This window comes from Mustela nivalis (genome assembly GCF_964662115.1).
Source record: "Mustela nivalis genome assembly, chromosome: 1".
In the NCBI taxonomy this organism is placed as follows: domain Eukaryota; kingdom Metazoa; phylum Chordata; class Mammalia; order Carnivora; family Mustelidae; genus Mustela; species Mustela nivalis.
The window spans coordinates 153,924,138-153,951,722 of NC_139020.1; the positions used below are offsets into that span (position 1 = coordinate 153,924,138).

Below are 27,585 nucleotides of genomic sequence, written 5' to 3' on the forward strand. Positions count from 1 at the left end.
CATAGAAAGTAGAATGGCAGTTGTCAAGGACTGGGGGTGGGGAGAAATGGGGAGTTATTGTTTAATGGATACAGAGTTTCGGTTTTGCAAGACAGAAAAGGTCTAGAGATGGGTGGTGGTCGCTGCACAACAATCTACACGTACTTAATGGCATTAAACTTAAAGATGGTCAAGATGGTAAGTCTTATATTATGTGCATTTTATCACACTTTCACCTGTCTCCCCACGTACAGCTGGGCGCCAACCCTCAGAGCTTCTGATTCGTTGGATCTGGAGAGGGACCTATAGGTGTGCGCTTCCTACAGGATCCCAGGTGATGGGGATGTTGCTGGGGTGGATCAATGCTGTAGGAGACCAGGTGAGTGGAATAGGGAAGGGTGCTGGGTTCACTCCCGCGTGGAACTGGTTGTCATCAACGACTGCCAGGTGGCAATCGTTGAGCGCTTCTTCTCTAGGTTGGCTCGCAACCCAGTCAAGGGGCTGCACGTGGGCAGCGCTAGAATATAAACTCAATCCTTAACCCGGCTTCCTTTGGTCCTTGGGGTGGGTGTGAGACCGAGAGGGAACGGGAGACCCCGCGACCCCTGCAGGGCGGCCAAACACGCAGCTGCGGGGAGGATTCTGGAAACCTCTCCCGGCTGGGGCCCCGGGACTTGGTGGGAGGTGCGGCAGTCCCGGCCCCCCGCTCCCTTCGCCCCTCCTCCCCATCCCCCCCGCCCCCGCCGGCGGGTCTACGACTCCTGCGGTCCGCGCGGGCAGTCCACGGGGTGGGCTGGCGGCCGGCAGAGGGCGCCGGCGCGCCGTCCCAGCGCCAGCCTCCGGGCCGCCCACCCCGCGGGCGCGCCTCTCTGCAGTCCAGCACAGCCCCGGCCGGGACCGCTAGCTTCGAGCGCGCAGACTTCTCGGCCGGACTGAGGACGCCGCCCGCCCCGGGCCGCCCCTGCGCTCGCCTTCCGCGTCCGCTCGGCCTACCGCCCCCGGGCCGGCGCCGCTTCCAGCCAGCGTCGGAGCGCAGAGCTCCCGCCCCTGGGAGCCTCCCGGCCGTCGGCGGACCCCGCGGCCCCGGCGCCCGCGCGCTCGGCGCCCTGCTCGCGGGGCACAGCGGAGGGCGGCGGCCGGCTGGGGATGGGCGGCCCGGCGGCGCGGAGGGGCGCCGGGGGGCTCCGCGCGCTGCTCCTGGCGCTGGTGGCCGCGGGGACGCCCGCGGGCGCCTACAACCTCGACCCGCAGCGCCCCGTGCGCTTCCAGGGGCCCGCCGGTTCCTTCTTCGGCTACGCGGTGCTGGAGCACTTCCACGACAACACGCGCTGGTGAGTGCCCCCCGCAACCCCGGCCCGGCCGCCGCCCCCGCCTCGGTCCCCCGCCGGCCGCCGCTGCCTTTTCCGGCCGCCTCCAAGCCGCCGTCCCGAGGGAGAAATTGGGATGTCTCGGCGGCGCGCAGCTCGGCCGCTGACGACAGGCGGCCAGGGCGCGGGACGCCGGTCTCCCGTCCGGCAGACGTCGCGGTGGGGCGCCTGGGGTTGGAGGCGGCGGGGCCGGCGCTTCCCCGCGGTCCCAGCCCGGCCTGCGCGGGGAGAACCCCGAGAGCGGTCCTCTCGGCCTCCCAGCAGGAGGAGACTTGGCTCTCTCGCTCGCTCAGAAACTTGGCCCCTCTGCCCCCGGGGCCCTCAGCCGAATGCCCCAGGCCCGAAGAGACCGGGCACGCAGACTCCTCAGTGTCCGGGAGCTCTTAGTGACACCCCACCCTCCGTTCCGCGGCGCCGAGGAAGTGCAGTGACTCTGAGACCTGAGACTTGAGGGGGACAGGCTGTGTATGTAGGGAGGAGTGGAGCTCCCCAGAGGTGAGTGTCAGGCAGCCCAAGGGGCACACTGTGGTCCAGAAGCCTCCTCCTTCCTTACAATACCTTCCTAAGGAAGTGAGGGGAGAGGGTCCAGGATGCTGGAAGGGAGGATGGTCCAGGACCCTGAGTGACAAGCCTGGTGCGTGACCTCTGGGACAGCCTGGGCCTCATTTCACCTGGGTCCTCTGACCTGGAGACAAGCACCTGAAGTTTTAACAGAGGGATGTGGTTTTGTAACGTCAAGGAATCTAGTTGCTCCCCAAGCATCCCGAAGTTTGGGAGTTCTTCCCATTAAGGGCCATCAGCTAAGAGGCACGGGCTGTGTCCCCAGCCCCTGAGGAGAAGCTCTGAGATGAGCTTGGTCCCTCTTTGACCCTTTCCCTGGGCAAGTGGGAATCCCACAGCACACAAGGGTCACCTCCTCATCAGAGAGTTAGGCCGTGGACAGTTCCCTTGTCCAAGGTCATGTCCCAGTGAGCGCAGGGTGATAACTAGTCTGGAGTTAGGTTTTGTTGTGTGGTCACCAGTGTGGGTGTCCTTAGGGGATGCACGTTAGGAAGGCGAGGTCTGTAATGTGTGCCCTCAGCATGCAGCTGGGTGAGACAGTCACTGCTCTGAATGGAACAGAGGCTGATGGAAAGGGTAAGTTTGTAGAACTGAGTTGTGAAGCATTGCTGGAAGTGGGTACGGTATGGGACACTCTGTGACTGGCCAGCCCATTAGCAATCCTTTGTTGAGGAGAACTGCCTCCAAGAGAACCAGTTTGTAAAGTCCTGTGTAGCCCCTGTCCAGTTCTACATCTCCTTCCCTACCATTTCTCCCAATTGCCAAGTTTAAGGCCAGACTGTCTTTTTCTGCCTTGCTAAATCCCCTTTTTAAAGCAAAGCAGGCTGAACACCTTTTCCATGTCCAGCCTGCTCAGAGTTCACTGTGGGCTTTGGATTTGGTAGACAATGCAGCCGGAATGGTTGGAGAACGCATCCCAGAATCATCCCCGCCCTCACCCCGCCCCGGGCTCCTGGACTGTGTGACCTTGGCATAAAGTATGTTGGGCGAGTGGGTCAGGAGTAGAAGGGCTTCTCTGGGCGGGGGGCTCTGTAGGAAAAGGCAGGCAGTGCAGCTGGAGCACTGTGTGGGATCTGTAGCTGCACGGGCTAGGGTGCCTCTGGGCTCTATGATGTGGCTCAGCTCACAGGAAAAGTGCCACGACCCGATCACCTGGATTTGGACAGGCCACACGTCAAAGCTGTTCTAAGTGGGGAACAACTGGGGGTGGGAGGTGGGAAAGGCAAGAGCGAGTTTGACATAGGAAAAAAGTAGAATCTGCTTTGTTTCAAAAGGGAGATGAGGAAAAGCTGCGTGACTGGAATAGGTTCGGCAATTGTAGGAAACGACCGACTGGCCTTCAGCTTGGCACCCGGGGTATCCAGGGAGGTGGGGTGTGCAACTGGAAGGTAATGCTGGTATGTGGCCTTGGTGCCAGTGGAGATGTGGGGCAGATATCTCCAGGGCCCAAAGGGACCCATCACAGCCAGGGTGCTGGTTCAGAAGTACCCTCTCCAGTCCCAATATGAGCATTTGAGCATGTTAGTCTTCCCATTTGAGGACTTGTCCCGACAGTTTTCCAGGGGCCGACCAAACTCGATGGAAATCTTTTTAAAGCAACTTTTTTTCTTTTTTTGCCCCACATTGTCTTAATTTTCATTATAGTTTTTGCTGTGTCCTTGCTATCTGTGCTCTTGCTGCTTTTTCTAAGTATTTTCCTCCGTATCCTTTTCTCTTCCCTCCCTTCCCCCCAATATTTTTTGTCTTAGACCTTGAATGTTATTCTCAGCTGATACACTGCCCAGACTTGTAAGGTGCAGTTCTTGAAGCAGTAGACGTCCAGCCTCACCTCCTTTCTCTTTATTTTCTCTTTCTCAAGATTAGACTTACCACAGAGCTAATGAAACTTCCACTAAAGGCCTCTTACTCACATGGGCCCCTACCAAGACCCTGTGCTGAATTTTGTAGTCCTAATTTTGTATTTTCTTAAACATAGTCACCTTGTATTTACAAGACTTAGGCTCAGTGGAGTCTGGATCTACCCTCTATGTCTCTACTCTAATTTTAGCTCAAGGACTGTTTGATTGACTTAGCGACTGATTGTCAGTCTCTTCCTACCAGGCAGTCCCAGGGCCCTGCATCTTTTAGCCCTGCTTGAGGGACACGTAGGTTGTTTCCAATTATCCATGATTATAAACAACAGCAGGGGTAAACATCCTTGTAACTAAAGCCTTGCGGACATCCTTAATTATTTCCTTCGAATAAATTCCTGGGCTTAGAATTGCTGGGTCAGAGAGAGGGGGAGGTTTTGAGGTGTTTTGTATGCATTTACTAAGTGCCAGTGAAGTTAACATGTGTACTTTAGAGAAATGCATTAATTCAGGCCCTGAAGTTTGAGTGATTTGCTAAGGGGCTAATCCAATGCCTGAGAGGAGCTTAGCTGTCTACGTAAGGGGAACTAAAAAGATCACGAATGTAGTCAGAATGGAAATAAGTGATCGACATGAAAAGGAAAAGTAACACACTGAAACTTTGAAAAGAAAGAAAATGTTAATTAAACCTTGTATCTGGTGTCTTTCTTCTCTGGAAATTACTCTTTAGCTTAATTCAGTATTAGTGGTTTAGTAAGTTGGCTTCCTGCTTTTTCCAGGTAAAGGGATTTGTTGTAGGCAGGGTAAGGAACAAGAAGAATGTGCTGACGGGGACGGGGATAGAGCCCAGGCAGCAGGGTCAGCATGGGCTCTGCAGAGTGGAGGGAGGGGGTGGTCTGTGGCATTAACATGGAACCCAGGTACACCTCACAGAGCATGTGTGTGCACCCTGCCAGGAGAGCCAGCATTTCTTCTTGAATCTCATAAGCATACCTGTCAGTGCCTTTTTTCAGCCAAAATTGTCACAGGTCAGAAAGTTCGAGATTTCAGCAAGAGCAGGGGGTGACCTTGCTTTTATAAACCCTGGGGCTTGAACACAGCTCCTGCACTGTTGCATACTGAGCATTTGGTGCTCAGACCCTCTTCCTGGTCCCTCTGTTGTTGCCCTCTAGGCGGTGTGAGTTGTCACTGTGGCCAGGTGGACTGGACTATCCTGGACAGTGTTACAGATGTCATTTGTATCTGTTTGGATGCAAGTGTGCACGTGACTCAGTTTCGTCTTTTTCCGAGAACACTCAGAGGGTGTCTTCCTGCCAGAGCTGGCTTCCTTGCCTGTACCTCTCCCCGCCACCCCCCACCCGGGTCTTCTTGCACCCTTTGAGCAAGGGCAGTAGGTGCCAGGGAACACGGACAAAGCCGATGTCTGTCCCCTTTGCTTACACGCGTACCCGTTCTCAGCTGCGGGGCAGACAACTGTAACACCCTGTGATTATAAATAAATGAGACCGGCTAGCGTCCAGCCCCCAAAGTGGGTTTCTTTCACACCCCTCCCCGCCGCCTTCCTCTCTGCCCCAGACGCCCTGGAGTCTGAGGTGGTTGGGTGCACTGGCTTCCTCTCTGGCGACGTGCTTCCTGCCCCATCTCCCGGGACACATCCAGACAGCTGTGCTCAGGCGCAGAGCAAGTGCTCGGAAATGGAAGACGCGCCGGCTCTCTGCTCTGTTAGGGCTGTCAGAGCATCGTTCGGTGAAAGATAGGAGGTAATTCAGGGCCCAGGAGAACATAACATTCTCCGCTCACATTAAGGCTGAGAATTAAAACGAGCTAGACGGTTCTGCACTGCCAGTGCCGTTGCCATTAGCCAGATGGATTGCTATTTAAATAAAAATTAATTATGACCACATAAAATCAAGAATTCAGTTTCTCAGTCATACGGGCCATGTTTTAAGCGCTCAGTCTCCACCTGTGGCTGGTGGCCATCACACCGGACAGCACGCAAGACACTCATTGCAGAGAGTTCTGGACAGTGCAGGTTTAGAGCAATGAATTAAGGCTTAAAGGGCTAGACCAAGATCTGATGAGGGTAGAAGGAAAAGGAAAAGCCAACCCTTGGCACATTTGTGTATCAGAACAAGTGGAGGTGCTTAGAGTGAGCTCAGGATTAATAATGGCTTGTGGTTCACAAGGTACCAGGAATGAGGTCCTGCTGCTCCCTCTGGTCGGGAGGGAATTAATTAATTAATTAATCCATTAGTTAGGATTAATAGTGGACTGCCAGAGAGGCTGACGACTTTGCCTTTTCCCTTGTCAGACAGCGAAGAGCCTTGTCTGCTAAGGTAGAAGGTTCAGGAATGAAGACGCCACTCACATCCGACACATGAAGGGATTGTGGGGTCCTAGTTTGATGTCCCAGGCAAAAACTAAGCTGTCGGCTCCGATGGGGGATAGGCTTGTCCTTGGGCAGGCACAGTTCAGAGGGGAAGAGGGGGAGACCCCTGCCCCGTGAAGGTAAAACCTGTAGAAGGGGGACCCTGGGATCATGGGCCCTGCTGTCCCCAGCTACCCGTCTTTGTGAGGCGACATCCGGAAATGGCAGTGAGCGCTCTCCTAACCTGCACGGTGGGTGTCTTTGCTGAGTTCTTCAGGCCTGTGCCAGGCCTTCAGGTGGAATTGTGGTTGCACTTGCCCATCTGGATTTTTGGAAGTGGCATTTTCAGACCTTATTCCTGGTTCTTATCTCCCTGCAGAGCCTGATTTCTCAAGCTGTCAGGAAGGCATGGCATGTATGTGAGACCTGAGCTCTAAGGGGCCCCAGAGAGTGCCTCTTGGGGTCTCCAGGGTTTTTCCCTGAGGATCTGGAGAAGCTGGCAAGGGTGCTGTTTTCTGAGCTAGTGCTGAAAGCTGGCAGGGGCAGAGGCCGCTGTCTTGCCCAGGGGAGACCCTTCTGGGGCAAGAAGACAACTCTTCTCAGCCAGTCACTCACAGCTCTGGGTGTGAGGGTGTGAAGAGCTGGGTCCCAGCCAGCTCCGACTCCCCGCTGACTTGCAGCTGGTTTGGAAATGGTCTTTTTCTGATAACTCTTACTGTGCTTTGTCTAGGGAAACTGTTGTTTTCGTGTGTATTAAAAGCAGCCATCATGTTCTCAGAAATCCACGGAGGAAGCTGTAACTTTAAGAAATAAAAAATTGATAATCCCATGGGATAGTATTTGCTGGGCATCTGTCTACAAGAGGTCAAGGCTTTCACAGGCATCCTAGTCTTTAGCTGAGTCTTTGGGACAAGCTGGTGAGTGGTTTCCAGTTTGCTGGTTGGAGAACTGAAGCTTGGAGTTACCTTGTGTACAGCTTGCCCTAGCCTAGGTGATCAGTGCACAATGACTGGGGACTTGTATCCGGGGGTGTCCTCTGGGATGCTCAGGTAGAGATGGGAGTACAAGAGAAGTGTTGGGGTGGGGGGGAGGGGCTATGAAAGTTAGGGGGCAGGGAGCAGGACTCGCTAGGGAGAGCCTCAGACTGTGCTGTAGAGCTGATTAGGGTGTCCATCAACTAGACAGGGAACTTCCCCTCACCAAAATCGTAATCAGTCGTTGGCTATGCCTGCCTGGGAGGAGTGTGGCCTCAGCTTGATTGCTCTGGCCATCCTGAAGGGACTGTGGCTGGGAACTGTCAGCTGACTGCCCCCTTGCAGCTGACTGGCAGGTGGCACATGGAGCCCATCATTTGTGAGTTGCTGTTAGGAACGTATGAGATGTGCTCCTTGGCCAGCAGTCGTGGCTGGGATTATCTGTGCCTTTGCTTGTTACACTGGTTCAGCATGGATTCTGGAATTAGGATTCTGGCCTCAAGTAGACTCCAGAGCATTCTAGCTGCTAGCTGATACCCAGGGTGCCTCTTCCTGATTTCAGGAATTTCACAGGTAAAGGATGGAGGAGGGAGAGAGTCCTCCCCCTTACCTTGAACCATCAGGTAGCTGATGAGCTGCTGACCAGAGGGAGCCACAGGACCTCATTCCTGGTACCCTGTGAACCACAGACCAGTAAGCCAGGTGGATTGGTGACCAACCAAAGCAGAAGAAAGTATTTTATCACGACTTTCCATTTATTTATGTATGTATGTGGTATGCATGATGCCAGAGGGAGTCTTAGAAAGTGAAAGTGAATCCAAGATTGGGAAAAATCTAGAGTCTTTGAAGCCACAGGCTCCCTGGGTCCCCAGTTTCTGCTTTGTGGGAGAGCAGAAAGATCTTCTCTTGTGAGTTTCCATTCACAGCTGAAGCAACATGGTGGCAGCAGCCAGGTCTGTTGAGTACTTAGCACCTGCTGAGTACTGTTCTACACGCTTTAGATGCATCAGCTCATTTAATGTTCCGGAGGCTCAGCTTGTTGTCATTCTGGTCCCATTCACAAAGGGGAACACTGACACATGGACGTGTTGTTTTCCTAGTCACATGGCCAAAGTGGCAGAGCTGGGGTGTCTGCCTTTGCTTCTCACAGAGTCAGGAGTCTGAATTTGGGGCTTCAAGGTATCCAAGCATCTGTCTCATGAGGTTCTGTCCTGCCTGGCTTTGTAGGAAAAGTTTTGGATTTATTACAGTGGCAGCTTCCCTGTGGGGTACTCATGTGTGACCCACTGGCCACCTGTGAGGGGATACCGGGGCTCTGCTTTCCAGAGATGCTTGATCACCGAGGAAACAGGGACCCAGAGATTCCACTAGGGACATTTGTAGAGCCTGCTCTCATACTACGTCTGTGTAAGGGTAAGACAGAGTGTCCTAGGAAAGATGGCACATTCTGGAATATTCCATGTATCCATCCTAACCTCTCTGGGCTACTTTTGTTACCATATCTTCATCCCCATTTAAGAAGTTCTATTTAGAGAGGGGATGGGGAAGGTAGCTGTGGCGGCCAGTGTTCAGGACTCTTCCCTGGATTTATAACTTTGTCAAAGAAACCCACATAGTCAGACTTTGTGCACCAATGTGTGAGAGAGGATGCTTTGTGTCCCCCAAAACCTGAACCTAAAAACCACAAAACCAATTTTGTTGGTTTCCATGTCCACACATCTCTTGGTGCGTTGAAGCCCGGTGGCCCTTCCTACACTGTCCGGACTACCTGGTGTTCTGAAGCTGCAATGTGTGCAAAGCCTAGAGCACAGATGGCCTTGTGCAGGATGTTCCAAAATGTGGGACTGCACTTCTTACCCACCCCGGTGGGTCCTAGGGGGTGGATGTTCCAGACCCAGGGAGTTGGGTCCTTCCTGGCTCTGCCTTCATTGTGGCCCCTGATTTCCCAGCAACAGCCAAACCTATGGTTTCTTGGTCTTAAAGGGGAGGCTGCCGAGATGCATAAGTGCATGGTGGTCTTTGCAGGTAGGCTTGCCCTGCCCCCGTTTAGCTGTTTCAGCCTCAAGGACGTTTGTCAGGCCTCCAGGCCCAGCAGTTTGAGTCTGGTTCGGCTCACTGGAAGAGAGCCTTAAATGAGGGGATGTCTGCAAAGCCTGGAACACCACCTCCAGCACATAGGAAGCTGCAGGAGTGCTTTCAATATATTTGTTGATGCCTCTGTTCATTTGCCAAAATTGGAATGTCCATACTCAATACAGGCATGAATGAGCGTTCTCTGTGAGATGCACTTGTTCTGTGTGGTCTCTGACATTTTGGTCATGCTCTCCATAAATCTGCATTTACATCCTACCTGCTTCCAGAAAGGCTCTGAGATGGCTCCTTTAATTGGAGACCTGTGGGATTTTATATCCCAGAGCTTTGCATGCTGCTTTCTTTCAGCAGGTGGGAGGCCACCCCTGTTGTGGGGAGCCCTGGCCCTCATCCCTGGCCATGTAAATCTGAGCAGTAAGTCTATAGTTCTAAGGTCGGGAGTGGTGGTGAGAATTTTAGTCCAAAAGGATAAAGGTAAAAGTGTTGACCTGCTCTTCTTGGAGAAGAAGATTATCACAAGAAAGCACCCATGGTTTTAACTCCAGTATCTCGGAGGTCTGTAGCTTGCCTCTCTTGGATTTTATTGTTTGATGCTCTCAGTTGGGGAAGGAGAACATTGGCCCTTTCAAGATGCTTCCTTCTCCAGCTGCCGCTTCTCAGTGCATTTGCTAAGACCCAAGGCCCTGGCCAGGGCAGCAGCTCTGAGGATACTGGATACTTCAGTCCCTGACAGGGCTGCCAGCAGGCTCATGCCTCTCCAAGGAGGGGGACCCTGCCCGTGCTGCTGCTCTTTCCCTGTTGGGCATGGAAACTACCTGTTTCATTCTCTAATTCAGCACTTGGATTATACCCTTCTCCCTCCCTTTCTTTCTTTCTTTCTTTTTTTTTTTTTTTTAAAGATTTTATTTATTTATTTGACAGAGAGACATCCCAAGTAGGCAGAGAGGCAGGCAGAGAGAAAGAGAGGGAGAAGCAGGCTCCCCACTGAGCAGAGAGCCCAAAGCAGGACTCGATCCCAGGACCCTGGGATCATGACCTGAGCCGAAGGCACAGGCTTAACCCAGTGAGCCACCCAGGCGCCCCTCCCTCCCTTTCTTTACTCCAACCTAAAGTTCCCGGAATAAAAATACTATTGCTAGCCTTGGGAGTACTTTCTATCCCAGAGGAGGCATGTTCATGGTCACTCTGAGGCAGTGGGGCTACTCTGAGGTGCAGAAGCCAAATCCAAGGTTACTCAGCAAGTAAATTGCAGAGTGGGGATTTGGACCCAGGTGGACTTAATGCTTGTCTGGCTATTCTCAGGGTCAGCCTTGCTGCTGCCCCTCCCCCATCAAGCCCCTGTCCAGGGTATCCATTTCCTAAGGAAGAAGGAATAGTGCTCCCATGCTTTTTCTGGGAGCATTTCTGTCCTTGGCCTTGGCAGGTAGAAACCCCTACCTGTTCTCAAAAGTTGGGCCATCCTGGATTCACCCCCTCCCCCAACACCCTGCCATTTGCCATTCCTTTTTGTGCCTCATTGCTGTCCTGGGAAAGGGACTGTGCATTTGTATTATCTTGTAAGGATGCAGGGGAGGGGGCTGAGTGGCCAGGGGACTTGCCCAAGGTCACGGAGCTGCAGAGGAGGTGACACACTCTTCATGGCTATTTCTGCCACCCCACCTGACCTTTCCCATATCAGCACCCTGAGTAAAAGTTCGTCATCCTGGTTGGCAGTAAGATTCTTTGGGGGAAGGAAAGGAGACCGGGGAGCTGGAGAAGCAGTAGCAGTGGTTCTCAGGGGCAGAGCTAGGTCAGCGGGCTGGACTCCGGGGTAGCTGGTGGACAGTGGAGGAGCCACAGCCCAGGTCCCTTCAGAAGGGGTCTGTCCTACTATGATGACATATCTGTTTTCTGTGACACACCACCTGAGGCCTCAGTGTCCTAAACCAGTCACCACGTCTTAGTTTGTGAATCTGTAGTTGGCAGTTTAGGCTGGGCTCAGCTGGTGGTTCTTCTCTCAGCTGGGCTCATGCATGTGTCTGCTGTCCGCTTCTGGGTGGGCTGGTTGGCCGGCTGGTCTAGGATGACTTCAGTTGGGATGGCTCATCTCCACGTGTCTTTTATCCCCCAGCAGCGGGGGCTTGCACACGTGGTGGCTGGGCTAGGGTGCCAAGAGAGCACTCAGAAGGATGCATGGTCTCTTGAAAGCAAAGCTAGAAGTCAAACCATGCCCCCCTCTGTCACATTCATTTGGCTAATACAAGTTAACGGGGCCCAACCCCATTCAGGGGGTTGGAAGATGGAAATAGACTGAACATCCTGATGGAAGAAGCTGCAGGGCCCCATTGAGAAGGACGTGGATGCAGGAAGGATGGAGAATCATGGCTACTTTTGTCGTCTGCTGCTAGTGGTAAGAGTGTCTTAATCATTCCAGGATTCCTATGAGCTCGGCAGAGGGTCTGAAGAAATTCCTGGTTCTGAGGAGCTCCTGGGAGTGTTGCCAAGTGGGGGAGCTGGAACGAGTTGGGTGCTAAGGTGTTTGGCCTCGTCTCACCAGTCTCCTGTTTCACCAAGCACCAATGCTGTATCAAGCACTGTGCTAGCTACTTCATAAACATTAAACCTTGCAAGAACCCTTACTGGGTGTATTTTGATTCTTCCTGTTTTACAGAGGAAGAAACCTGAGGCCCAGAGTAGTTAAGCTATGTGACCTCAGATAAGTTTCTTAGTAGTTGTGGCAGAACTTGAACCCCACGTTAGCCCTGTGCTTCTTGCACTTTACCCCCCTGAGTAACTTGCCCTCACAGCTTAGAATTCAAGTGGAACTGTTAGTTTAAAACCCCTAAAATGAGTGAGTATCCCGTGGTTTGAGTCAGAGTCTCAGTTTTCCCAACTGTAAAGAGAGGAGCTTCTGAGTCCCTCCAGGTTCACCAGCTCCAGGTGGTGAACACTGGCCCGGGAGCGTTTCTCCTCTCTGGGAGTGAAGGGTTGCATGCGGTCAGATGTGACTTCCTGGCACCAACCAGCCCTCTCTCTGTTCAAGTCTTGGCTGCTTTTTGCCCACTAAGGGAGGTGCAGTGATTCCTGGGATTTCCAGGCAGTGCGATGGGACACGCAGTGATTGAATTCCACTCCTGTCACTGACACATGAGTGTCTGTGAAGCTTTGGCTTGGGTTCAAATGCACGAAAGTAAAGTTAATGCATTTAAGGTTTTCAGTGCCCACTTGCTTTCCTGGATCACACTGTAATTTCACCCCTAGGAGCCATGGCTGTGGTATTTGTGGGTAGGATGGGAGCCTTCCGTGGGGAGGCATCGTGGTCTTTTTCTGTCACCTGCTAGCCGGGGAATTTACCTGCTGTTTGTTCTCCTGCTGTGAGGAATTGGTTCAAACCAGATGGGTGGTGGGTGTGGAGTCTCTGTAGCCAGCCTGCCCACACACTTGCCCACCAAAGAGGCGGTCATGTTGGAAAAATCGATGGTGTTTAAACTGCCATAAGAGGAGGGAGTTTGGAGGACTGGAAAGAGGACACCCTTGGACGTGGATGCCCAGGGTTTAAATCCAAGCTCTGCTGCTTACCAGTGGTGTAACTCATGATCTCTTAGTAAAAGGTGCACGAGAAGCTGCCCAGAAGGGTTACCTTGAGCAAGAAATGGGACCACCAGTGAGCGTGACTGGTGCGGGCTGATGAACAGGTGGGCCCCCATCTCCAGACAAGTGTGCGAGAGGGGCAAACCTCTGGGCATCATGGTGTCAGCAATGTACCCATTTTAGAAAAGCAAGAAGCTGATCAATATGCAGCCTGATGTGGAAGAGTGAAGGGATTCTTTCTATTTTAAACCCCAGTCCTTTGCATGACAGAAATTCCCAATCAAAGTTCTAACTCGGGAGCCATCTGCAGAGCCTCATGAGGGCTTTTTCTGGCAAGATCACATGGGGTGGCTGGCAGCAGGGGCTGGTCACTTCACACTTGCTGGTTCTTGTTTCCTGCTTTCTGGCTACTGTGGGGTAGGCAGAATAGGGGCGTGGACACTGCATGCGACTGTTGGGGTGCGTGTTGCCTTGTGGCACCTCACCGTGCTTCGTGGGCCTGGGGGTGTTGTTCCATGTCGGCCCTTGGCCACCTGCTTCTTCATCTGTAAAATGGGCATAATAGTGCCTTCCATGGGATTGCTCTGAATATTAAATGCAATTCTGCCTTGAAGGAGCCTCACCCAGCATGTGCACACTCCAAGTGCCTGATACACCCTGGCTGTCCTTATAATTGGAAAGCTAGATTTGTGAATTAAGGAGAGAGCTCTGAAAAGTCTTCGCAGTGTGAGAGCAGCATTAACTGGGGCTGGGATAGGAGGAGAGTCTCACTTCTGGAGGGTCATCCGTCCACACTGGCCCCAAAGGGAACACAGCGATTTGTAATCAGCGTAAGTGGTTATATTGTGCTTCTCAGGCGGCATGTCGTCCCGAGAGCTGGTACACGTGGGTTCTGACTCTGTGGGCTGAGACCCGAGATTCTGTATCTCCCTCAGGCTCCCAGGTGTTCTCCAGGCTGCCGGACCAAGGACCACACTCGAAGTAGCCCTCCAAGGTTTGAATCAGCCTGATGATTTATTGATGGGAGCCTGTTGGTGGGCCACCCGGGCCCTTTTATATGCTAACTGTACAAAGGAAGGAAACCTCTCAGTGTCCTGTCCAGGGTACCAGGGAAGATTGGGGTGGGGGGGGAGCAGATCTTGGAAGTGGCTGGGCTGTCTCGATATAACTCAGAATGATGAGAGAAAAGGCAGACGGCATCTTCATGGTGGTTTGTCCTGAACTCTGGGCGGTTGCATGCTCTCATCTCTTGGGATCGGCCTGGCAGAGAGCCAACTGAACTCACTTCAGAGGAGACGGGCTGGTCGTCTGGCCTGCCGCCGCGGTCTTGCTGGAGGGAGGCCTGGGTAAAGAACCGCTCCAGGCTGCGGAGGAAGCCACAGCCCTCTGTGAACACAGAGATACAAGCTCCTGTTCCACTGTGCCACCCCAGGGAGTGCATACGTGCGTGCACACACCCCCTTATCTCTTGCTTCATTTCCCACTACAAAGGATTTGGGAGAAACCTTCTCGTGCGACCCGCTGATGAAGAGTTGGACCCCGAGCGCTGTGATCCGTGCCCAGTCAGCCATTGGTCGAACCCCTGAGGACCTCGGGTCTGGAAGGGAATAGCGATTCTGTGGATCCTTTTGCCACCTTAGGTTTTGGTGTAAGCTTTGCCCCTGTGGGTCTCAGCTCTGGTCTGGAAGGAGCATCGCCTGGTATTTCAGCGCTCCATGGTCCCTTCCCTGGATAATCTGTGAGCCTGGGTCAGTGAATTTAGTGCAGTGGGCTGTCTGTCAGGATCAGGATTCCAGTGCCTTTTGCGGGGTTGGGATAAAAAAACTAGCTTGTTTCTTGCAGCTGTTTCTCTCCCTTGCTATGTGAATAGTTCTCCCCCTTTGTCTAATTTTTGTGATATTTACAAAATGAATTGCAAGTGGCATTTATTCGCTGTGCTAATGTAAATTAGGCGTTTGTGGGAACTTTTGGACCCAGCCCCGTCCCGCTGGGGTTTTTCTAGTGCAGAAGGCATTTTATGTTCCTCGGCTCCTACAACCTGACATGTGGAAAGGCCGTGCATGTTTCGGGCGTTTAGACCTGTCAGACTGCTAATTCTTCTCACCTGTGAAAACATAACTGGCATTATCGAGGGCAACCCTTGGCTTGCCCTGGTGGTTCTGAAGCTCAGCCCCAGAAGCCAGGGGGGAAATTGATCCCTTAATGTGGCTTTCTTCTCACTGGAGTTTCGTTTTGCGTGTCATAGGGCATTTGAGTTAGAGCAGCCAAGAGCCCGCTGAGCTGCCCTGGTCTGGTCCGTGTGGGAAAGTGCCTGCTGGGATTCCCGAAGGCTGTGGGTTCCAGCCCCGCTGCCTGGGGGTTCTGCAGCTGGGGCCCACTGTGCGAGGCCGCAGGAGTGGGAGCTGACGTGTGACTGAGGGGCCTGTGCTCTTCAGAATCAAGTACAGACTCTCAAGACCAGACTGATCTGGAAAGAAACATGCCACTAAGGGTTGGTTTCCCTGGCCCCATGTGTCCTCAGTGATCCTTTGTGTTCTGGGCATTGAGGAACTGGGCTTGGAGGCAGCGGGAGTTAAGATGGGATCCATGTGTCTTTTCATGAACCTCATACCATGTCTCTGAGTCCGATTAGTGTGGCTGTTCAGCCTTTGCGGCGGGTCCATCTGAAGGTGCCAGACTTCTGTTGTCTGAGGGCTAGATTTTCACTCGTTTCAGCCAGGGTGCTGGGGAGGGAGCAGTGTCACGCTGCAGCTAGGTTGGTGGTGAAGGTCATGGTGCCAGACTTCCATTATCTGACAGCTAGATCTCCACTCCTTTCAGCGAGGGAGCTGGGTAGGGAGCATGTCATGCTGCAGCTAAGTTGGGGGTGAAGGTCATGATCCCAAGGTGAAGGTAGCTTTCAGGACAGAGTGCAGGGAACCTGGGCCAGCTTCCCATGTCTCTGGGGAGGCTGTCCGGGGTCATTCTAGCTTCTGCTAGATTGCTTTCCCACAGACACATAGTGGATAGTGCCTTCTATGCTAGGGCCAGTAGGGGCTAGTTTATTGCACAATGTGCCTGGTACCTTTCCAGGAGAATTGCTTCCCCTTTCCAGGCTGCCAGACGGAAGGAGCAGTGGCTTGGAATTTCCTACTCTGTGGACACAGGTGTAGATCTTGTTCAGAGTCTCACCTTACAAGCCCTTTTCCACATGGCAGTGGCTCAGCACACACCGTGCGTGACACTACCGTTAGTGTTCTCCACTTTAGCTCTGCGCTTGACTGCTCTCTGGGAATGATACATGAACATGTAGGGCACAAGTGTTTCTGTAACATTGGCGGGGAAGCCTGTGGCCACTTCCTGCCATGTTCTGTGTCCACACAGCCCCGAATGCGTCTCTTCTGTTCTCTTAGCATTCTTAACTCCTGTCCTCCGGTGGGGAGGGGCCCTGTGAGGGAGAGCCCATCCCCACAGCAGCCTCCCGGTCAAGACGAAGGGCTTCATTCTTGTCCCCGTTTGTATGGGAATGCTTCTGCCTCTGGCTGGCGTTGGGGTAGAGGAAGTGGTTTGTAATTCTACCTTCCTGATATTTCTTTCCTATATCTCCCTAAATATGCATGCTTTGTGTGTGGTGGGGAGCAAGGGGAAGAGGGGGGCATAGAAGAGAAATGACATCTCCAAATTTCCCACTTTTTATTAATTCTTTTTTTTTTAACTGAAGTATCACACACATCCAGACAAGTGCCCATGTCATGTACACAATTCAGGGAATCATCACCTTTGTGCAGATACTATTCAGGTTGCCAACAGAGCATCATAAACACCCCTGGAAGTCCCCTCTCCCTAGCTGCAGCCTCCCCCCACGCCCCCTTCTCCCCAGAGGTAACCCATAGAGCGACCTCTAGCGCCAGCTAAATTCCACCCGCTTCGGACTTGAGATGAGTGGGATCAGACAGTGAGAGCGGCCGGGGCTGAGTCTGTTGCTCAGTGCTGTATTCCGGAGCTTCCTCGAGTGGCCACCGTTGCACGCTCGTTGATTTTCATCACTGTGCAGAATGCTGTTGTGTTTCTGTGCCGTCACCTACCTGTGCACTCTGGCACAGGGAGACCCTCTGAGTCTCCTCTAGTGTTCGGCCACAACGTTTTTAGCTGGGAACATTTTTAGACCATGTCACCTGGTAGACCCACATATGCATTTCTATGGGGTATGGGAAATGGGACCTCTGGGTCCTCTGGTAAGGCCCATGTTCCACTTTCTTAGGCACTTAGGCAGGTTCTCTAAGTTGTCCCCAGCAGTGGATGAGGGTTCCAGTTCCTCCATATCCTTGCCAGCACCTGGTGTTTGAGGTCTTTTTGATGTCACCTAGTAGGCGTGAAGTGGTATCTCACTTGAATTTCTCTGATAACTAATGTCCTTAAGCATCCTGTCATATGTTTATTGGCCGTTTGGTTATCTTCTTTCATCAAATATCTGGCCTACTATTCTGTTGGCTCTCTGTATTTTCCTATACGTCTATAGGACTGCTATAGGTTCTAGATATGAACCCTTTGGTTGTATGTGCTCCCAGCCAGTCTTGAGCTTTAAACGTGCCTGGAGAACATCTGACAGGTTCACTGCAGGAGGCTGTGCCCCTCGGCCACGAAGCCCAGGATAATGCTGGGGTGTGGCTTGTCAGGGAGCACTCAGGCAGCATCCCCCGGCTGGGTGAGGGTTTAACCACCAGCCTCCTCTTTCCTGGTACTGGCTTGTGACAGAATGTTCTTTCTTCTGTATGTGCAGGGTTCTTGTGGGCGCACCAAAGGCAGAGTCCAAGTACAGCGCTTCAGTGAGGTCCCCTGGGGCTGTGTTTAAGTGTCGTGTCCATACCAACCCTGACCGGAGATGCACCGAACTGGACATGGCTCGAGGTAGGTGGATGTCACTGATGGGTTCCACACCCTCACATGTCCTCTTTGTCTTCTCAGAGCCGCCTGGTGGTTCAGCTCCTCTTCCTCCCTTTCTCCCTCCCTCCCATCCATCCACCCGTCTACCCATCCATTATGTGTCAAGTACCTATTACTGCACAGAGATCTACTGGTGAACAAAGCCAAGAGCTTGCCCTCCTGCGCCTTATAAGTTACTGGACTGAGAGGCATGAAGATGAATAGTTGAGTGCAAGAAGACCAGAGGGGAGGTGGGTACTTGATCTACACATGAAAAGATTCACACTGGCTAGCTGGGCAGCGACGGGAGGCAGAACTTCCTAGCCGAGGAAAGCACGTCCTCGCTTACTGAGTGAGGACGGTGTAGCTGGAGTGCTGAGCGCGAGAGTGGAAACAAAGGGGTTGACGGGGTAGGCTGGGGCTGCCTCACATGGGCCCCAGCAGGCTGGGGTAAGGTGTGAAGATTTTATGCTTTGCACCAAGGGGGAAGCCATTAAAATCAATCTTAGGCTTTATATTTTAAGTAGGAAAAGATATGATGGATGGAGGTCTTAATAAACTCACTTCAGTCCAGTGGAAAATACATGACGCATCATATTTGGAGTCGGGGGATTCTGCCCGGGTTCAGAGTCCAGCTCTGCCTGTTACTAGTTGGGACTTACTGGCAAAGCCCCATAGCCTTCTTGGCCTCAGTTGCCTTGCCTGTAAAGTCAGGACTAAGATACCTTCTGAAGGTTAAGAAGAGAGATGATACATAGATCTGTGCTTGGCACTTAATGGGAGCTGTTTTATTACAATCCCTTTAGGGCCTCACTTTCTCCAAAGTTCTTCCCCAGCAAGAGCTTCTGGTTGTATTTTTTTTGAACAAAGAATTGTTCTGATCTTCAGCTGAAAGGGAGAGATATCCGCAGTGTTCTTTTAGCACTACTCAAAATGACGGGTTTGTGAACCGCTTATTCCCGGTAGGTACATAACAGATCATGGAGCTAGCTTCAGATCTCAAAGCCCTGCACCACTTCCTTTATAGAGCAGGTCCTGCATGAGAAAAATAATTGGCTCAAATAAACAGCCAGCAGGACACCGTGATGGAGTTGATTTACACTTTGCTCCAAGTTCCTTATTTTCTCACTGGCAGGTGACCAGCATTTGGACTGTATGTAGAAAACCCTTTGAAAATCGGTCCACAGGACATCGTTTCTCAAAGCATGTCTGGCTTTTCTTTCTCATCTAGGGAAGAATCGGGGCATGCCATGTGGAAAGACCTGCCGGGAAGACCGGGATGATGAGTGGATGGGGGTGAGCCTGGCCCGGCAGCCCAAGGCGGATGGCCTCGTGCTGGTAAGGCCTCCTGGGGGTGCTGTGGGGAGGGGGTGGCACTCTGAGGACCAATGGCTCTGTGATCCCCTAGGTAGGCTGGATGGCACAGTGACAAGGGCATGGCTTTGGGGTTTGCTAGCTCCGGACTACTGCTTGGACCAGTGATGGATCTTTTTATTTTTGTTATCTGTCGGATGTTTAATGTCTGTTCCAGGGTGTAGAGATATGGTTGTTTTAATAAGACAAAATGTGTGTAAACTGTGCTTTGGAAATCTTGTTCATTACATAAGCATTTTTGTGAGTGTGTGTTTTTTTTGAGGTATACGGTGCATGGAATGCACAGAATTAAGATTACAGTTTGGCTTTTGACCGTGGCACACTCCTGTGTAATCCCCCTGCCCCCTTCCAGTTAGAGAGTATTTCTCCCGTCCCCAAAAAGTTCTCTTGTGTTCCTTTCTAGTCCATTCCTCTCACCCCAAGGCAACCACTGTTATGATTCGTACTACTGAGGATTACCTTTTATACTTCCAGAACTTCATATAAATGGAAACCTACCATGTGTGCTCTTTTGTGCAAGGCTTCTTTCACTCAGAATACTTTTGAGATTAACCCATGTTGTATCAGTAGTTTATTTCTACATAGGATTATATAGTAGGGAATCCAGGTTATTTTTCATGCTTTACAGTTGACTGTTGAACAACACAGGTTGGAACTGCATGAGTCCACTTATAGGTGGATTTTCTGTAAATGTATTTTCTCTTCCATAGGATTTTCTTAGTATTTTCTTTCCTCTTGCTGACTTTATTGTAGGAGTATCAGGTCTAGTACATATAACATGCAAAGTACATTCAAAGTTAAGTTCTTGATAAGGCTTCAGGTCAACAGACTATTAAGTTGGGAGGAGTCAAAAGTTATATGCAGATTTCCAAGTGCATGAGAGGTCAGTGCCACTAACCACCACATTGTTTGAGAGTCAACTCTATTTGGCTTCCAAAGTGCATATGAGGTACTCAGCCTCCTTAGGTGCCTTGAGGAGGTACAAAGAATAGTCTTTATACCCTTGACACTTGTGATACCCTACAGCTATGCCCTCTGGTGAAGTAGCTGCCCACCGCATGGAGTCCATACACTTTAAATTTATCTAAATTAAAAATTCAGTTTTTCAGTCCCACTAGCCCCATTCAAGTGAGTAGTAGCAGCCCATGGTTCCTGGCTACTGCGCTGGACAGCACACAGAGAAAACACTTCCATCACTCCAGAAGGTTTTATTGGACTCCACAAAAAAGGAATTAGGAACTGCCTCAGAAGTTTTGTCTCCTTTTTTCCTTTGCTTTTACTCTTTCCTGTTACAGTAGAACACTAAAGTACTTACGCAGCCTGATGTGATCAGCTTGGTGGGGTTTTCATATCCACATGCATGCATGCCTGTTGCTAATTCCATAATGTTCCCTCTTGGCCCTCTGCACTGAGATAACCAGTATTTGACTTCATACCTCTTTTCTTTTCATTGGCTTTATCTTGGAAGCTCTATGAAGATTTTTCTTCTAAAAGCATAAGATCAAGGAGGGAAAACATTACCAGCTGCCATTCATTGAAGGCTTCCTTTGGGCCACATGCTGTCAAGTTGAGGGTTTCACATATTTATTATATTTTATCCCCAGGGGGATATAGGATTCTGAATGCATCTAGGCAAAACGTCTCCTTCTCCTCTTTGAGGAGCCTACTTTCGCGTTAAACTTCTCCACAGCAGATTCTCCTCTTGTGAATGCAGCCTGCCTCCTCACCACGAGCATAGTGTCTGCCCCTTGCTGGGCCCCTGGGGGAGGGAGGAAGCAGCTGGATGCCATCACCAGTGTGGAGAAGCCTCCCGACTGGAATCACTGGGGATCTGCGAGGGCCCCCGGCCCCCGCTGTTTGTCCAGCGCTTTAATCACTGTTGCGGGCTTTCTGGAACTTCTCCAAGCCTCGGCATTCCTCCAGACGTAGTGGCCCAACCCTTACCAGACCACGCGGCCCCAGGAGGTCTGGAAGGCTTGTCTGCCGTCCTCTGGAAAGGAGGGAAGGCGCCGCTCCATCTGCAAATCCGGGCGGCCTGAGCTTGAAATTCAGAGCAGCGGAGTTGGTGGTCTGGGGGACACCCGGCCCAAGAGGCCCACGAGCATGTGGAGCCTAGATCCGGAGGTTGTCCTGTGGAAATGTTTCCTCCGCCCACAGAAGGAGAACCTCTGTGTGGCCAGGAACTTGCTCCCAGAGGGTCCTGTGTCACCGTAAATCCGTAAATCCGTCAGAGGAGAGAGCTGTTTCCCGGGACGTGAACGGCAGTGAGGACCACAGGGACCAGTTAGCAAAGGAAGCCAGGGAAGGCAGTGCTGGGGCTTCGTGGAGATGGTGCTTGGGCATGATAGCCCTGCCCTGATGCACCCCACGCAGGGCTGTCGTTCTCTTATTTTGCACAGTTACTGCATCATCCACTCAGTGGGCACCCCTGGGAGTGCTGGAGAAGGAGGGGCTTGTGACTGCATCCATTTTCCTCATGACTTTTTTTTTTTTTTTTTACTGTAGTCAAAGACACAATGTAATATTTATCATTTTAACCATTTTTTTAAAAAAAGATTTTGTTTATCTGACAGCACAAGCAGGATGAGCGGCAGGCAGGGGGAGGGGGAGAAGCAGGCTCTCTGCTGAGCAGGGAGCCTGATGTGGGATCCCAGGAGCCAGGGATCGTGACCTGAGTTAAAGGCAGATGCTTAACTGACTGAGCCGCTGAGATGCCCTGTCTTAACCATTTTTAAATGTGCAGTACAGTGACATTGCCTGTGTGCCTCTTGTTGGGCGGCAGGACTCTGAGATTTTTCATCTTGTAAAACAAGCTCTGCACCCATTGAACACTTGCGCCCTTCCTGCTGGCCCTAGCCTCTGACAACCACCATTCCTCTGTTTCTAAGAGTTTGACTCTATTGGATAACTCACGTAAGTGGAATCATGCAGTATTTGTCTTGTGACTGGCTTATTTCACTTGGCATTATGTCCTCAAGGTTCGTCCACATTGTAGCGTATCACAGTACTTCCTTCTTTTTTTTCAAATTTAAATTTTAATTTTTTTAGAGCCTGCACACATGCAAGGGGAGAGGAGCGGAGAGAGAGCGGGAGAGAGAGAGAGAGAGAAGTGGGGGGGGGGGATCCTAATCAGGCTTCAGGCCCAGCGTGGGGCCGGATGTGGAGTTCGATCCCATGACCCTGAGATCATAACCTGCGCCAAAATCAACAGTCAGATGCACTCAACTGACTGAGCCACCTGGGCACCCCATTTCTTTCTTTTTTAGGGCTGAATACTATTCTTCTGTATATATGTACCATATTTTGTTTACCCATTGATGGATATTTGGGTTGCTTCTACCTCTTGGGTATTGCAAATAATGCTGCTATGAACATAGGTGTGCAAATAGCTCTTCAAGATTCTGTGTTCAATTATTTTGTATATATATCTAGAAGTAGGATTGCTAAACTCTATGGTAATTGTATTTTTTAATTTTTGGAGGAACTGTCACACTATTTTCTCACCATGGCTACACCATTTTACGTTCCCACCAAAAGTGCACCAGAGAAGGGTCCCAATTTCTCCACATCACTGCCCACACATTTCCATTCCTTTACTAGTGGCCACCCTAGTGGGTGCAACATGGTATTTCAAATTTCCCTAATGATTAGTGATATTGAGCATCTTTACACGGGCTTGATGGCCATTTGTGTATCTTTTTTGGAGAAATGTCTGTTCTACTCCTTTGCACATTTTTAAATTGGATTGTTTTGCTGTGGTTGAGTTAGTCCCTATGGGTTTTTTGCACATATGCCATCTCTCTAGAAAAGGCCTGCCCTAGGTCCTCTCCGTTCCCAGCCCCCCTCTCCTCCCTAGTTTAGAGTCAGCTTCCTCCTTGAAGCTGGTCCTTTGGTGACCGTGCTTTCTGGAATGAGCTTCGCATCTTTTAAGTCATTAAGAACCGAGCATCATGTAGTTACCTTTGAATGTATAACTTACCCTGTGTGTACATCTCCTTTTTTATGGAAGTTGCTTGAGGGAGAGGCTGCATCTTTTACCCTTTTTACTGTCAGTACTTGGAGACAATCTCTCTAAGGAGGGGGGTCTAAAAGTGTGCTTGAGTAAGATGAGAGCTGAGTGTCCCTGTTAAAGCAATTAGAAAGCAAATCAGTTGCCATCCCATCTTGGTTGCTGTCTGAGTGATGGCTAGAGCCATGAGGTAAAATACTCTAACATGGTCCTAGAGGTGACAGGTGAAAGTAAGGTACAGGGAGTGGTAATGTCATCCATGTTTACATTTTATTTATTGTTATTATTTTTTACTTATTTGACAGAGAGATCACAAGTAGGCAGAGGGGCAGGCAGAGAGAGAGGGGAGAGAGAGCAGAGAGCCCGGTGCGGGGCTTGATCCCAGGACTCTGGGATCACGACCTGAGCTGAAGGCAGAGGCTTAACCCACTGAGCCACCCAGGCACCCCCATGTTTACATTTTAGAGGACTTGTATCCACTTGCTTTTTCTTTAATGTGTCAAGTCCTTTTGTCAAGGCTTTCTGCGAGGCAAGTATTTATTTGAAAATTAAACACAGGAAGACAGGTGTTGTTCAAACACCTTTGAACCCTCCGGAGGTAGCTGGGGTGTGAGCATGGGACCTGTATCCCCAAGGAACATAATGTTGGATTCCAGGGTGGGTTTGAAGAGGGGGAGGTGGGCTGGGTTTTTTGCATACAGCATCTGGTGCTGATTCAGAGTAAAGAACAGATGGAGAATTTGAAAGCTGTGTCAGGGCGTGAAGTGTCTCATTGACCAATGACGTTTTCTCTGCCCGGAACCCAGCAACCAGCTCTGGTGGGCTGACTTCGGCTTCGTATAGGCCAGTCTTGTCACAGGTGTGGTTCCTTCATGTTCTCTTCCAGCAAACAGATGATACCAGGAGCAGACTCAGAGTCAGCATTAAGGGCAAGCCCCTCGCCTTCCCACACTGTCCCCCAGCACTGCTCGTGTGCAGATGACAGTTTAAGAAGTAGAGAAAAAGAAATCATTTCTTACCGTAAACACCCAGCCCACCTGGCATAGGCACAGACTCTTTTCTTTAATTTGGGAGGGCATCTAAAAATGGTCAAGTCTGGTGGTTCTGCTTTTCAGTCATCTCCAAGGCTCAGATGACAAATAATGGAAGCATCCGGATTGTTTCTGGTGGCAGCGGTGTTCTTGGCTCTAGGTCACATCCTTTCCAAATGCCAGGGCAGTCCTTGTCTATTCATTGCTTCTCATCTGTCTGCTGTTTCAAAGCTTCAGGGTCCATTTCTGCATTTACTTCTATTGCTGTGTTTCCTGGTTGTTGTTGTTTAGAGAATTTTTAATGAGCTAAAACATATGCAAGAAAGTATAGAAATAATTTGTGTCACTTTGATGATTGTCATTGGGTCAACATTCTCAGAATGGACTTTCCCAGTACCTCAGAAGCCCCTTCCTGTGCCTCCCAGGCTACTCCCTCCTCCCTTGGAGCAGGAGGCGGGGGGAGCACTTACTTGCTGGGTAGGGGAGATCTGTGGCATCGTGGTCCTGACCCCCTCCACCCACTGTTCCCGGTGGCCCAGGGCCTGGCCCTGACTGTGCAGGGTGGACCTGAGGCGTGGTCATAGCTCTGGCCATCTGTGTAAGAGGGTGGGGTGGGGACCTACGTGCCTTTGTGGCTGAGCCATTGGGAGAGGCCCAGGATCAACTTCCCCTCCCCCTGCCCCCCACACACTGCCTGCCCAGGAAGGACATGCTATTTCCATATAACAAATAAGACTTTTGAAATAAAACTTGCTCATTTTCTCCTTTTATTTTTTGGAAGTAAAAAAAAAAAAAAAAAAAAGGCACAACCATCCTTATAACTGGAAAGATGTCAGATTCTAAGATTTGGGGTGATGGTAGACCCTCCTCCCCTTTCTTAGGATTATTTGGAATCTGAGTTTGGCTGGTCTTTCTGGTTTTTTTTTTTTTTTAGAGAGTGCTCTTTTTTTCCTGTTCTTCCCTGATCTGCCCCCCTTCCTCCCTCACAGCAGAACTCATTTAGAGAGATTGATGGGGTTAGTAATCCTTTGGAGACAGTCCCTAGGAATTTTTTTTTAACATAGGAGTCAGATTGACGTGTGTGTGTGTGTGTGTGTGTGTGTGTGTGTGTGTGTATAATGATAATCAGGGATAAACAGTGTTTTCTTTCTATAATTTATATTCAGAAATACTCTTTGTTGTTTTCCTACATGCATACTGGCTTTGACACTTTGATCTCTGACCTCACAGAATGCCTTAATTTTAGTTTACTGTGAAATGCAGTATTTGGATTTTCTAGGAATTCTTCAAGATCACTTCTTAAACAGTTTATGGCACTTAAAAAACAAACAAATGAGGAGACAATAAACTAGACATTAAATGCAGAACATCCTTCCTTAGAAAAGTCAGCAGGCCTCATGGTAAACATCCGCCTCTTTTTACTGTCCCTCCGGCCCAGAGATACAATAAAATGCAGTAAGCCCTGGAAGCCAAGGGCTTTCCTGAGTCTATAAGCTAAAATAGGAGTCACAGGAGCCAGCCAGCTAGATGGCTTGCAAGCCAAGGGAATTGAGTCAGAACTAAACATTGAAAAAATCAACTGCTTGGTGGAGTGGAGAGATTACGGGCTTTGTGACGGATTTGTACAGGTCCTTGAGAAAACTGCAGTGAGCACAAGTATCAAGTGCGGAGGTATGACACTTTGCAATATAAGGAATAATAAGAAATTTGTTTTGTGTAGTTTAATGTCCTAGGGCAAGAGCCAGTGAGTGTGTGGACAAATTCACCTTTCCAGTAGTTTCGCCTGTGGGCAGAGTGGTCTTGTTGGAGGGGGCCGGGCTGCGGGCTGTTGCTTTGAAGGAAGAGAGGCTGGCAGGCTGTGACTTTCATCAGAGGACAGTCTGAGGGCCCCAAAGAGGCCCTTCTCACTGGGTGCCCTGAGTATTTCACTTGGCCCTAGAGTGGTCATTTCAAGGGTATTGGTGCCTGTGGATAAGGCTGGGAACCCAACAGTCACCAGAGCGATCTCAGGCAGTGGGTTTGATGGCTCCTCAAGCAAGAAATTGGAGTTTTCTTTTTTTTTGAAAGATTTTACTTATTTATTTGACAGAGAGATCACAAGTAGGCAGAGAGGCAGACAGAGAAAGAAGGAGGAAGCAGACTCCCTGCTGAGCAGAGAGCCTGATGTGGGGCTTAATCCCAGGACCCTGAGATTATGACCTGAGCCAAAGGCAGAGGCTTAACCCACTAAGTCACCCAGGCACCCCAGGAAGTAAAAGTTTTAAATGGAAAATGGAAAGTGTTTTCTAATGAGACAAGGAGGGCCCTAAAAGGATGAGTTCCAGTCCTGTTTGTAGCACTTGCTGGTTCCGAGCCCACTTGGGGTTCCCACGTGTGAAGCAGGAATTCTGCATTCCTGTGCTCACCCCCAGTGTGGCAGAAGTCAAACATGGGCCATAGAAATGCCGAACATTGTGGCCTGTTGTACATTTGAAGGAGAGAAACCAAGAAGTTAAAAACTCTGATTATTTTAAAATGTGGTATTTTAAGGCAATACATTTGTAGGCCAGACTGAAGTGGCTAGAGAATGGAAGTGAGTGGCACATGTGCACGAGAACCTGGCACACCCTGGGAGTGAGCAGGTCGGACCCCGACCAAACTTGTGGATGCTTGGACATGTGTGGTCATACATGGAGTGGGCAGTTATGTCCAAATACGAGGCTGGGGGTGTCTTTGGTGGGTGGGGAAGGATGTGCCCAGGCCACGTTCCTGCTGCGGGCTCCCATTCCAAGGTCTGTTGGACCCGGGTGGTGAGAGGCTGTCAGAGAGCTAATTAGGGCATCTGTCTGTCCATCTAATGGCCTCATCTCACATAGGCCAAGCGATAGCCCACCTCAGATCCCTCTGCCTTGAACCTCCTCCCAGGTGCCCTCCTAGCCATTCCTTTGATTTCTCAGGCCTCTGCTCAGATGGCCCCTCCTCAGAGAAGCCCTCCCTGACCTGCCAGTGGAAACCAACCATGTTCTGGCATGAGGGAACATTGGGGTGAGAAGGAAATGTTCTATATCTTGTTTATGGGCTGTGTACATGAGTGTACACCTTTGTCAAAGCTCATTAAATGGTGTACTTGGGATTTGAGCATTTGCTCTATGTTCATCTACTTTGAAAAAAGAGCCATCAACATCTACTTCTTGTTAATGGCGCACATGCTGAAATCTTTCTGTAGGCAGAAACAGTCAAATATGGACGGTGGTTCAACCTGCTACTTTGCCCTGAACCAGCTCAAAACAGGAATTCCCCACATGTGTCCTGCCATCCAGCAGCCTTGTGAGGGCTGCAGTTCTGTCTCACCCACCAGGCTGACCCAATTCTCTGACTGTTCATTGCTGTATCGTCAGGGCCTAGCAGAGAGCCTTGCACACAGTAGGTGCTCAATAAATACTCGATGGGTGACTACTGATGGGTGAATACTCGATGCTCCTGTGAGGCACGCCTAGCATACTCATCTGGCCTGAGGGCCTCAAGGATGT

General features: G+C 50.8%; 1 protein-coding gene across 3 annotated transcripts in view; it reads left to right on the plus strand.

Moving 5' to 3' along the window:
• The first annotated feature begins 839 nt into the window (after nucleotides 1-839).
• ITGA9 (integrin subunit alpha 9) overlaps nucleotides 840-27,585 on the plus strand; it is a 323,185-nt gene continuing 296,439 nt past the window's right edge. The window contains exons 1-4 of one of the 3 annotated variants that reach the window (XM_082745465.1): nucleotides 841-1,065; nucleotides 1,149-1,310; nucleotides 17,520-17,647; nucleotides 18,894-19,000. In XM_082745465.1, coding sequence (XP_082601591.1) covers nucleotides 17,638-17,647; nucleotides 18,894-19,000 — 117 coding nt within the window. In that variant the 5' untranslated portion in view covers nucleotides 841-1,065; nucleotides 1,149-1,310; nucleotides 17,520-17,637. Of the gene's footprint in view, nucleotides 1,311-17,519; nucleotides 17,648-18,893; nucleotides 19,001-27,585 lie in introns of all 3 variants that reach the window. The other 2 variants (XM_082745464.1, XM_082745463.1) reach the window with 2 other exon arrangements.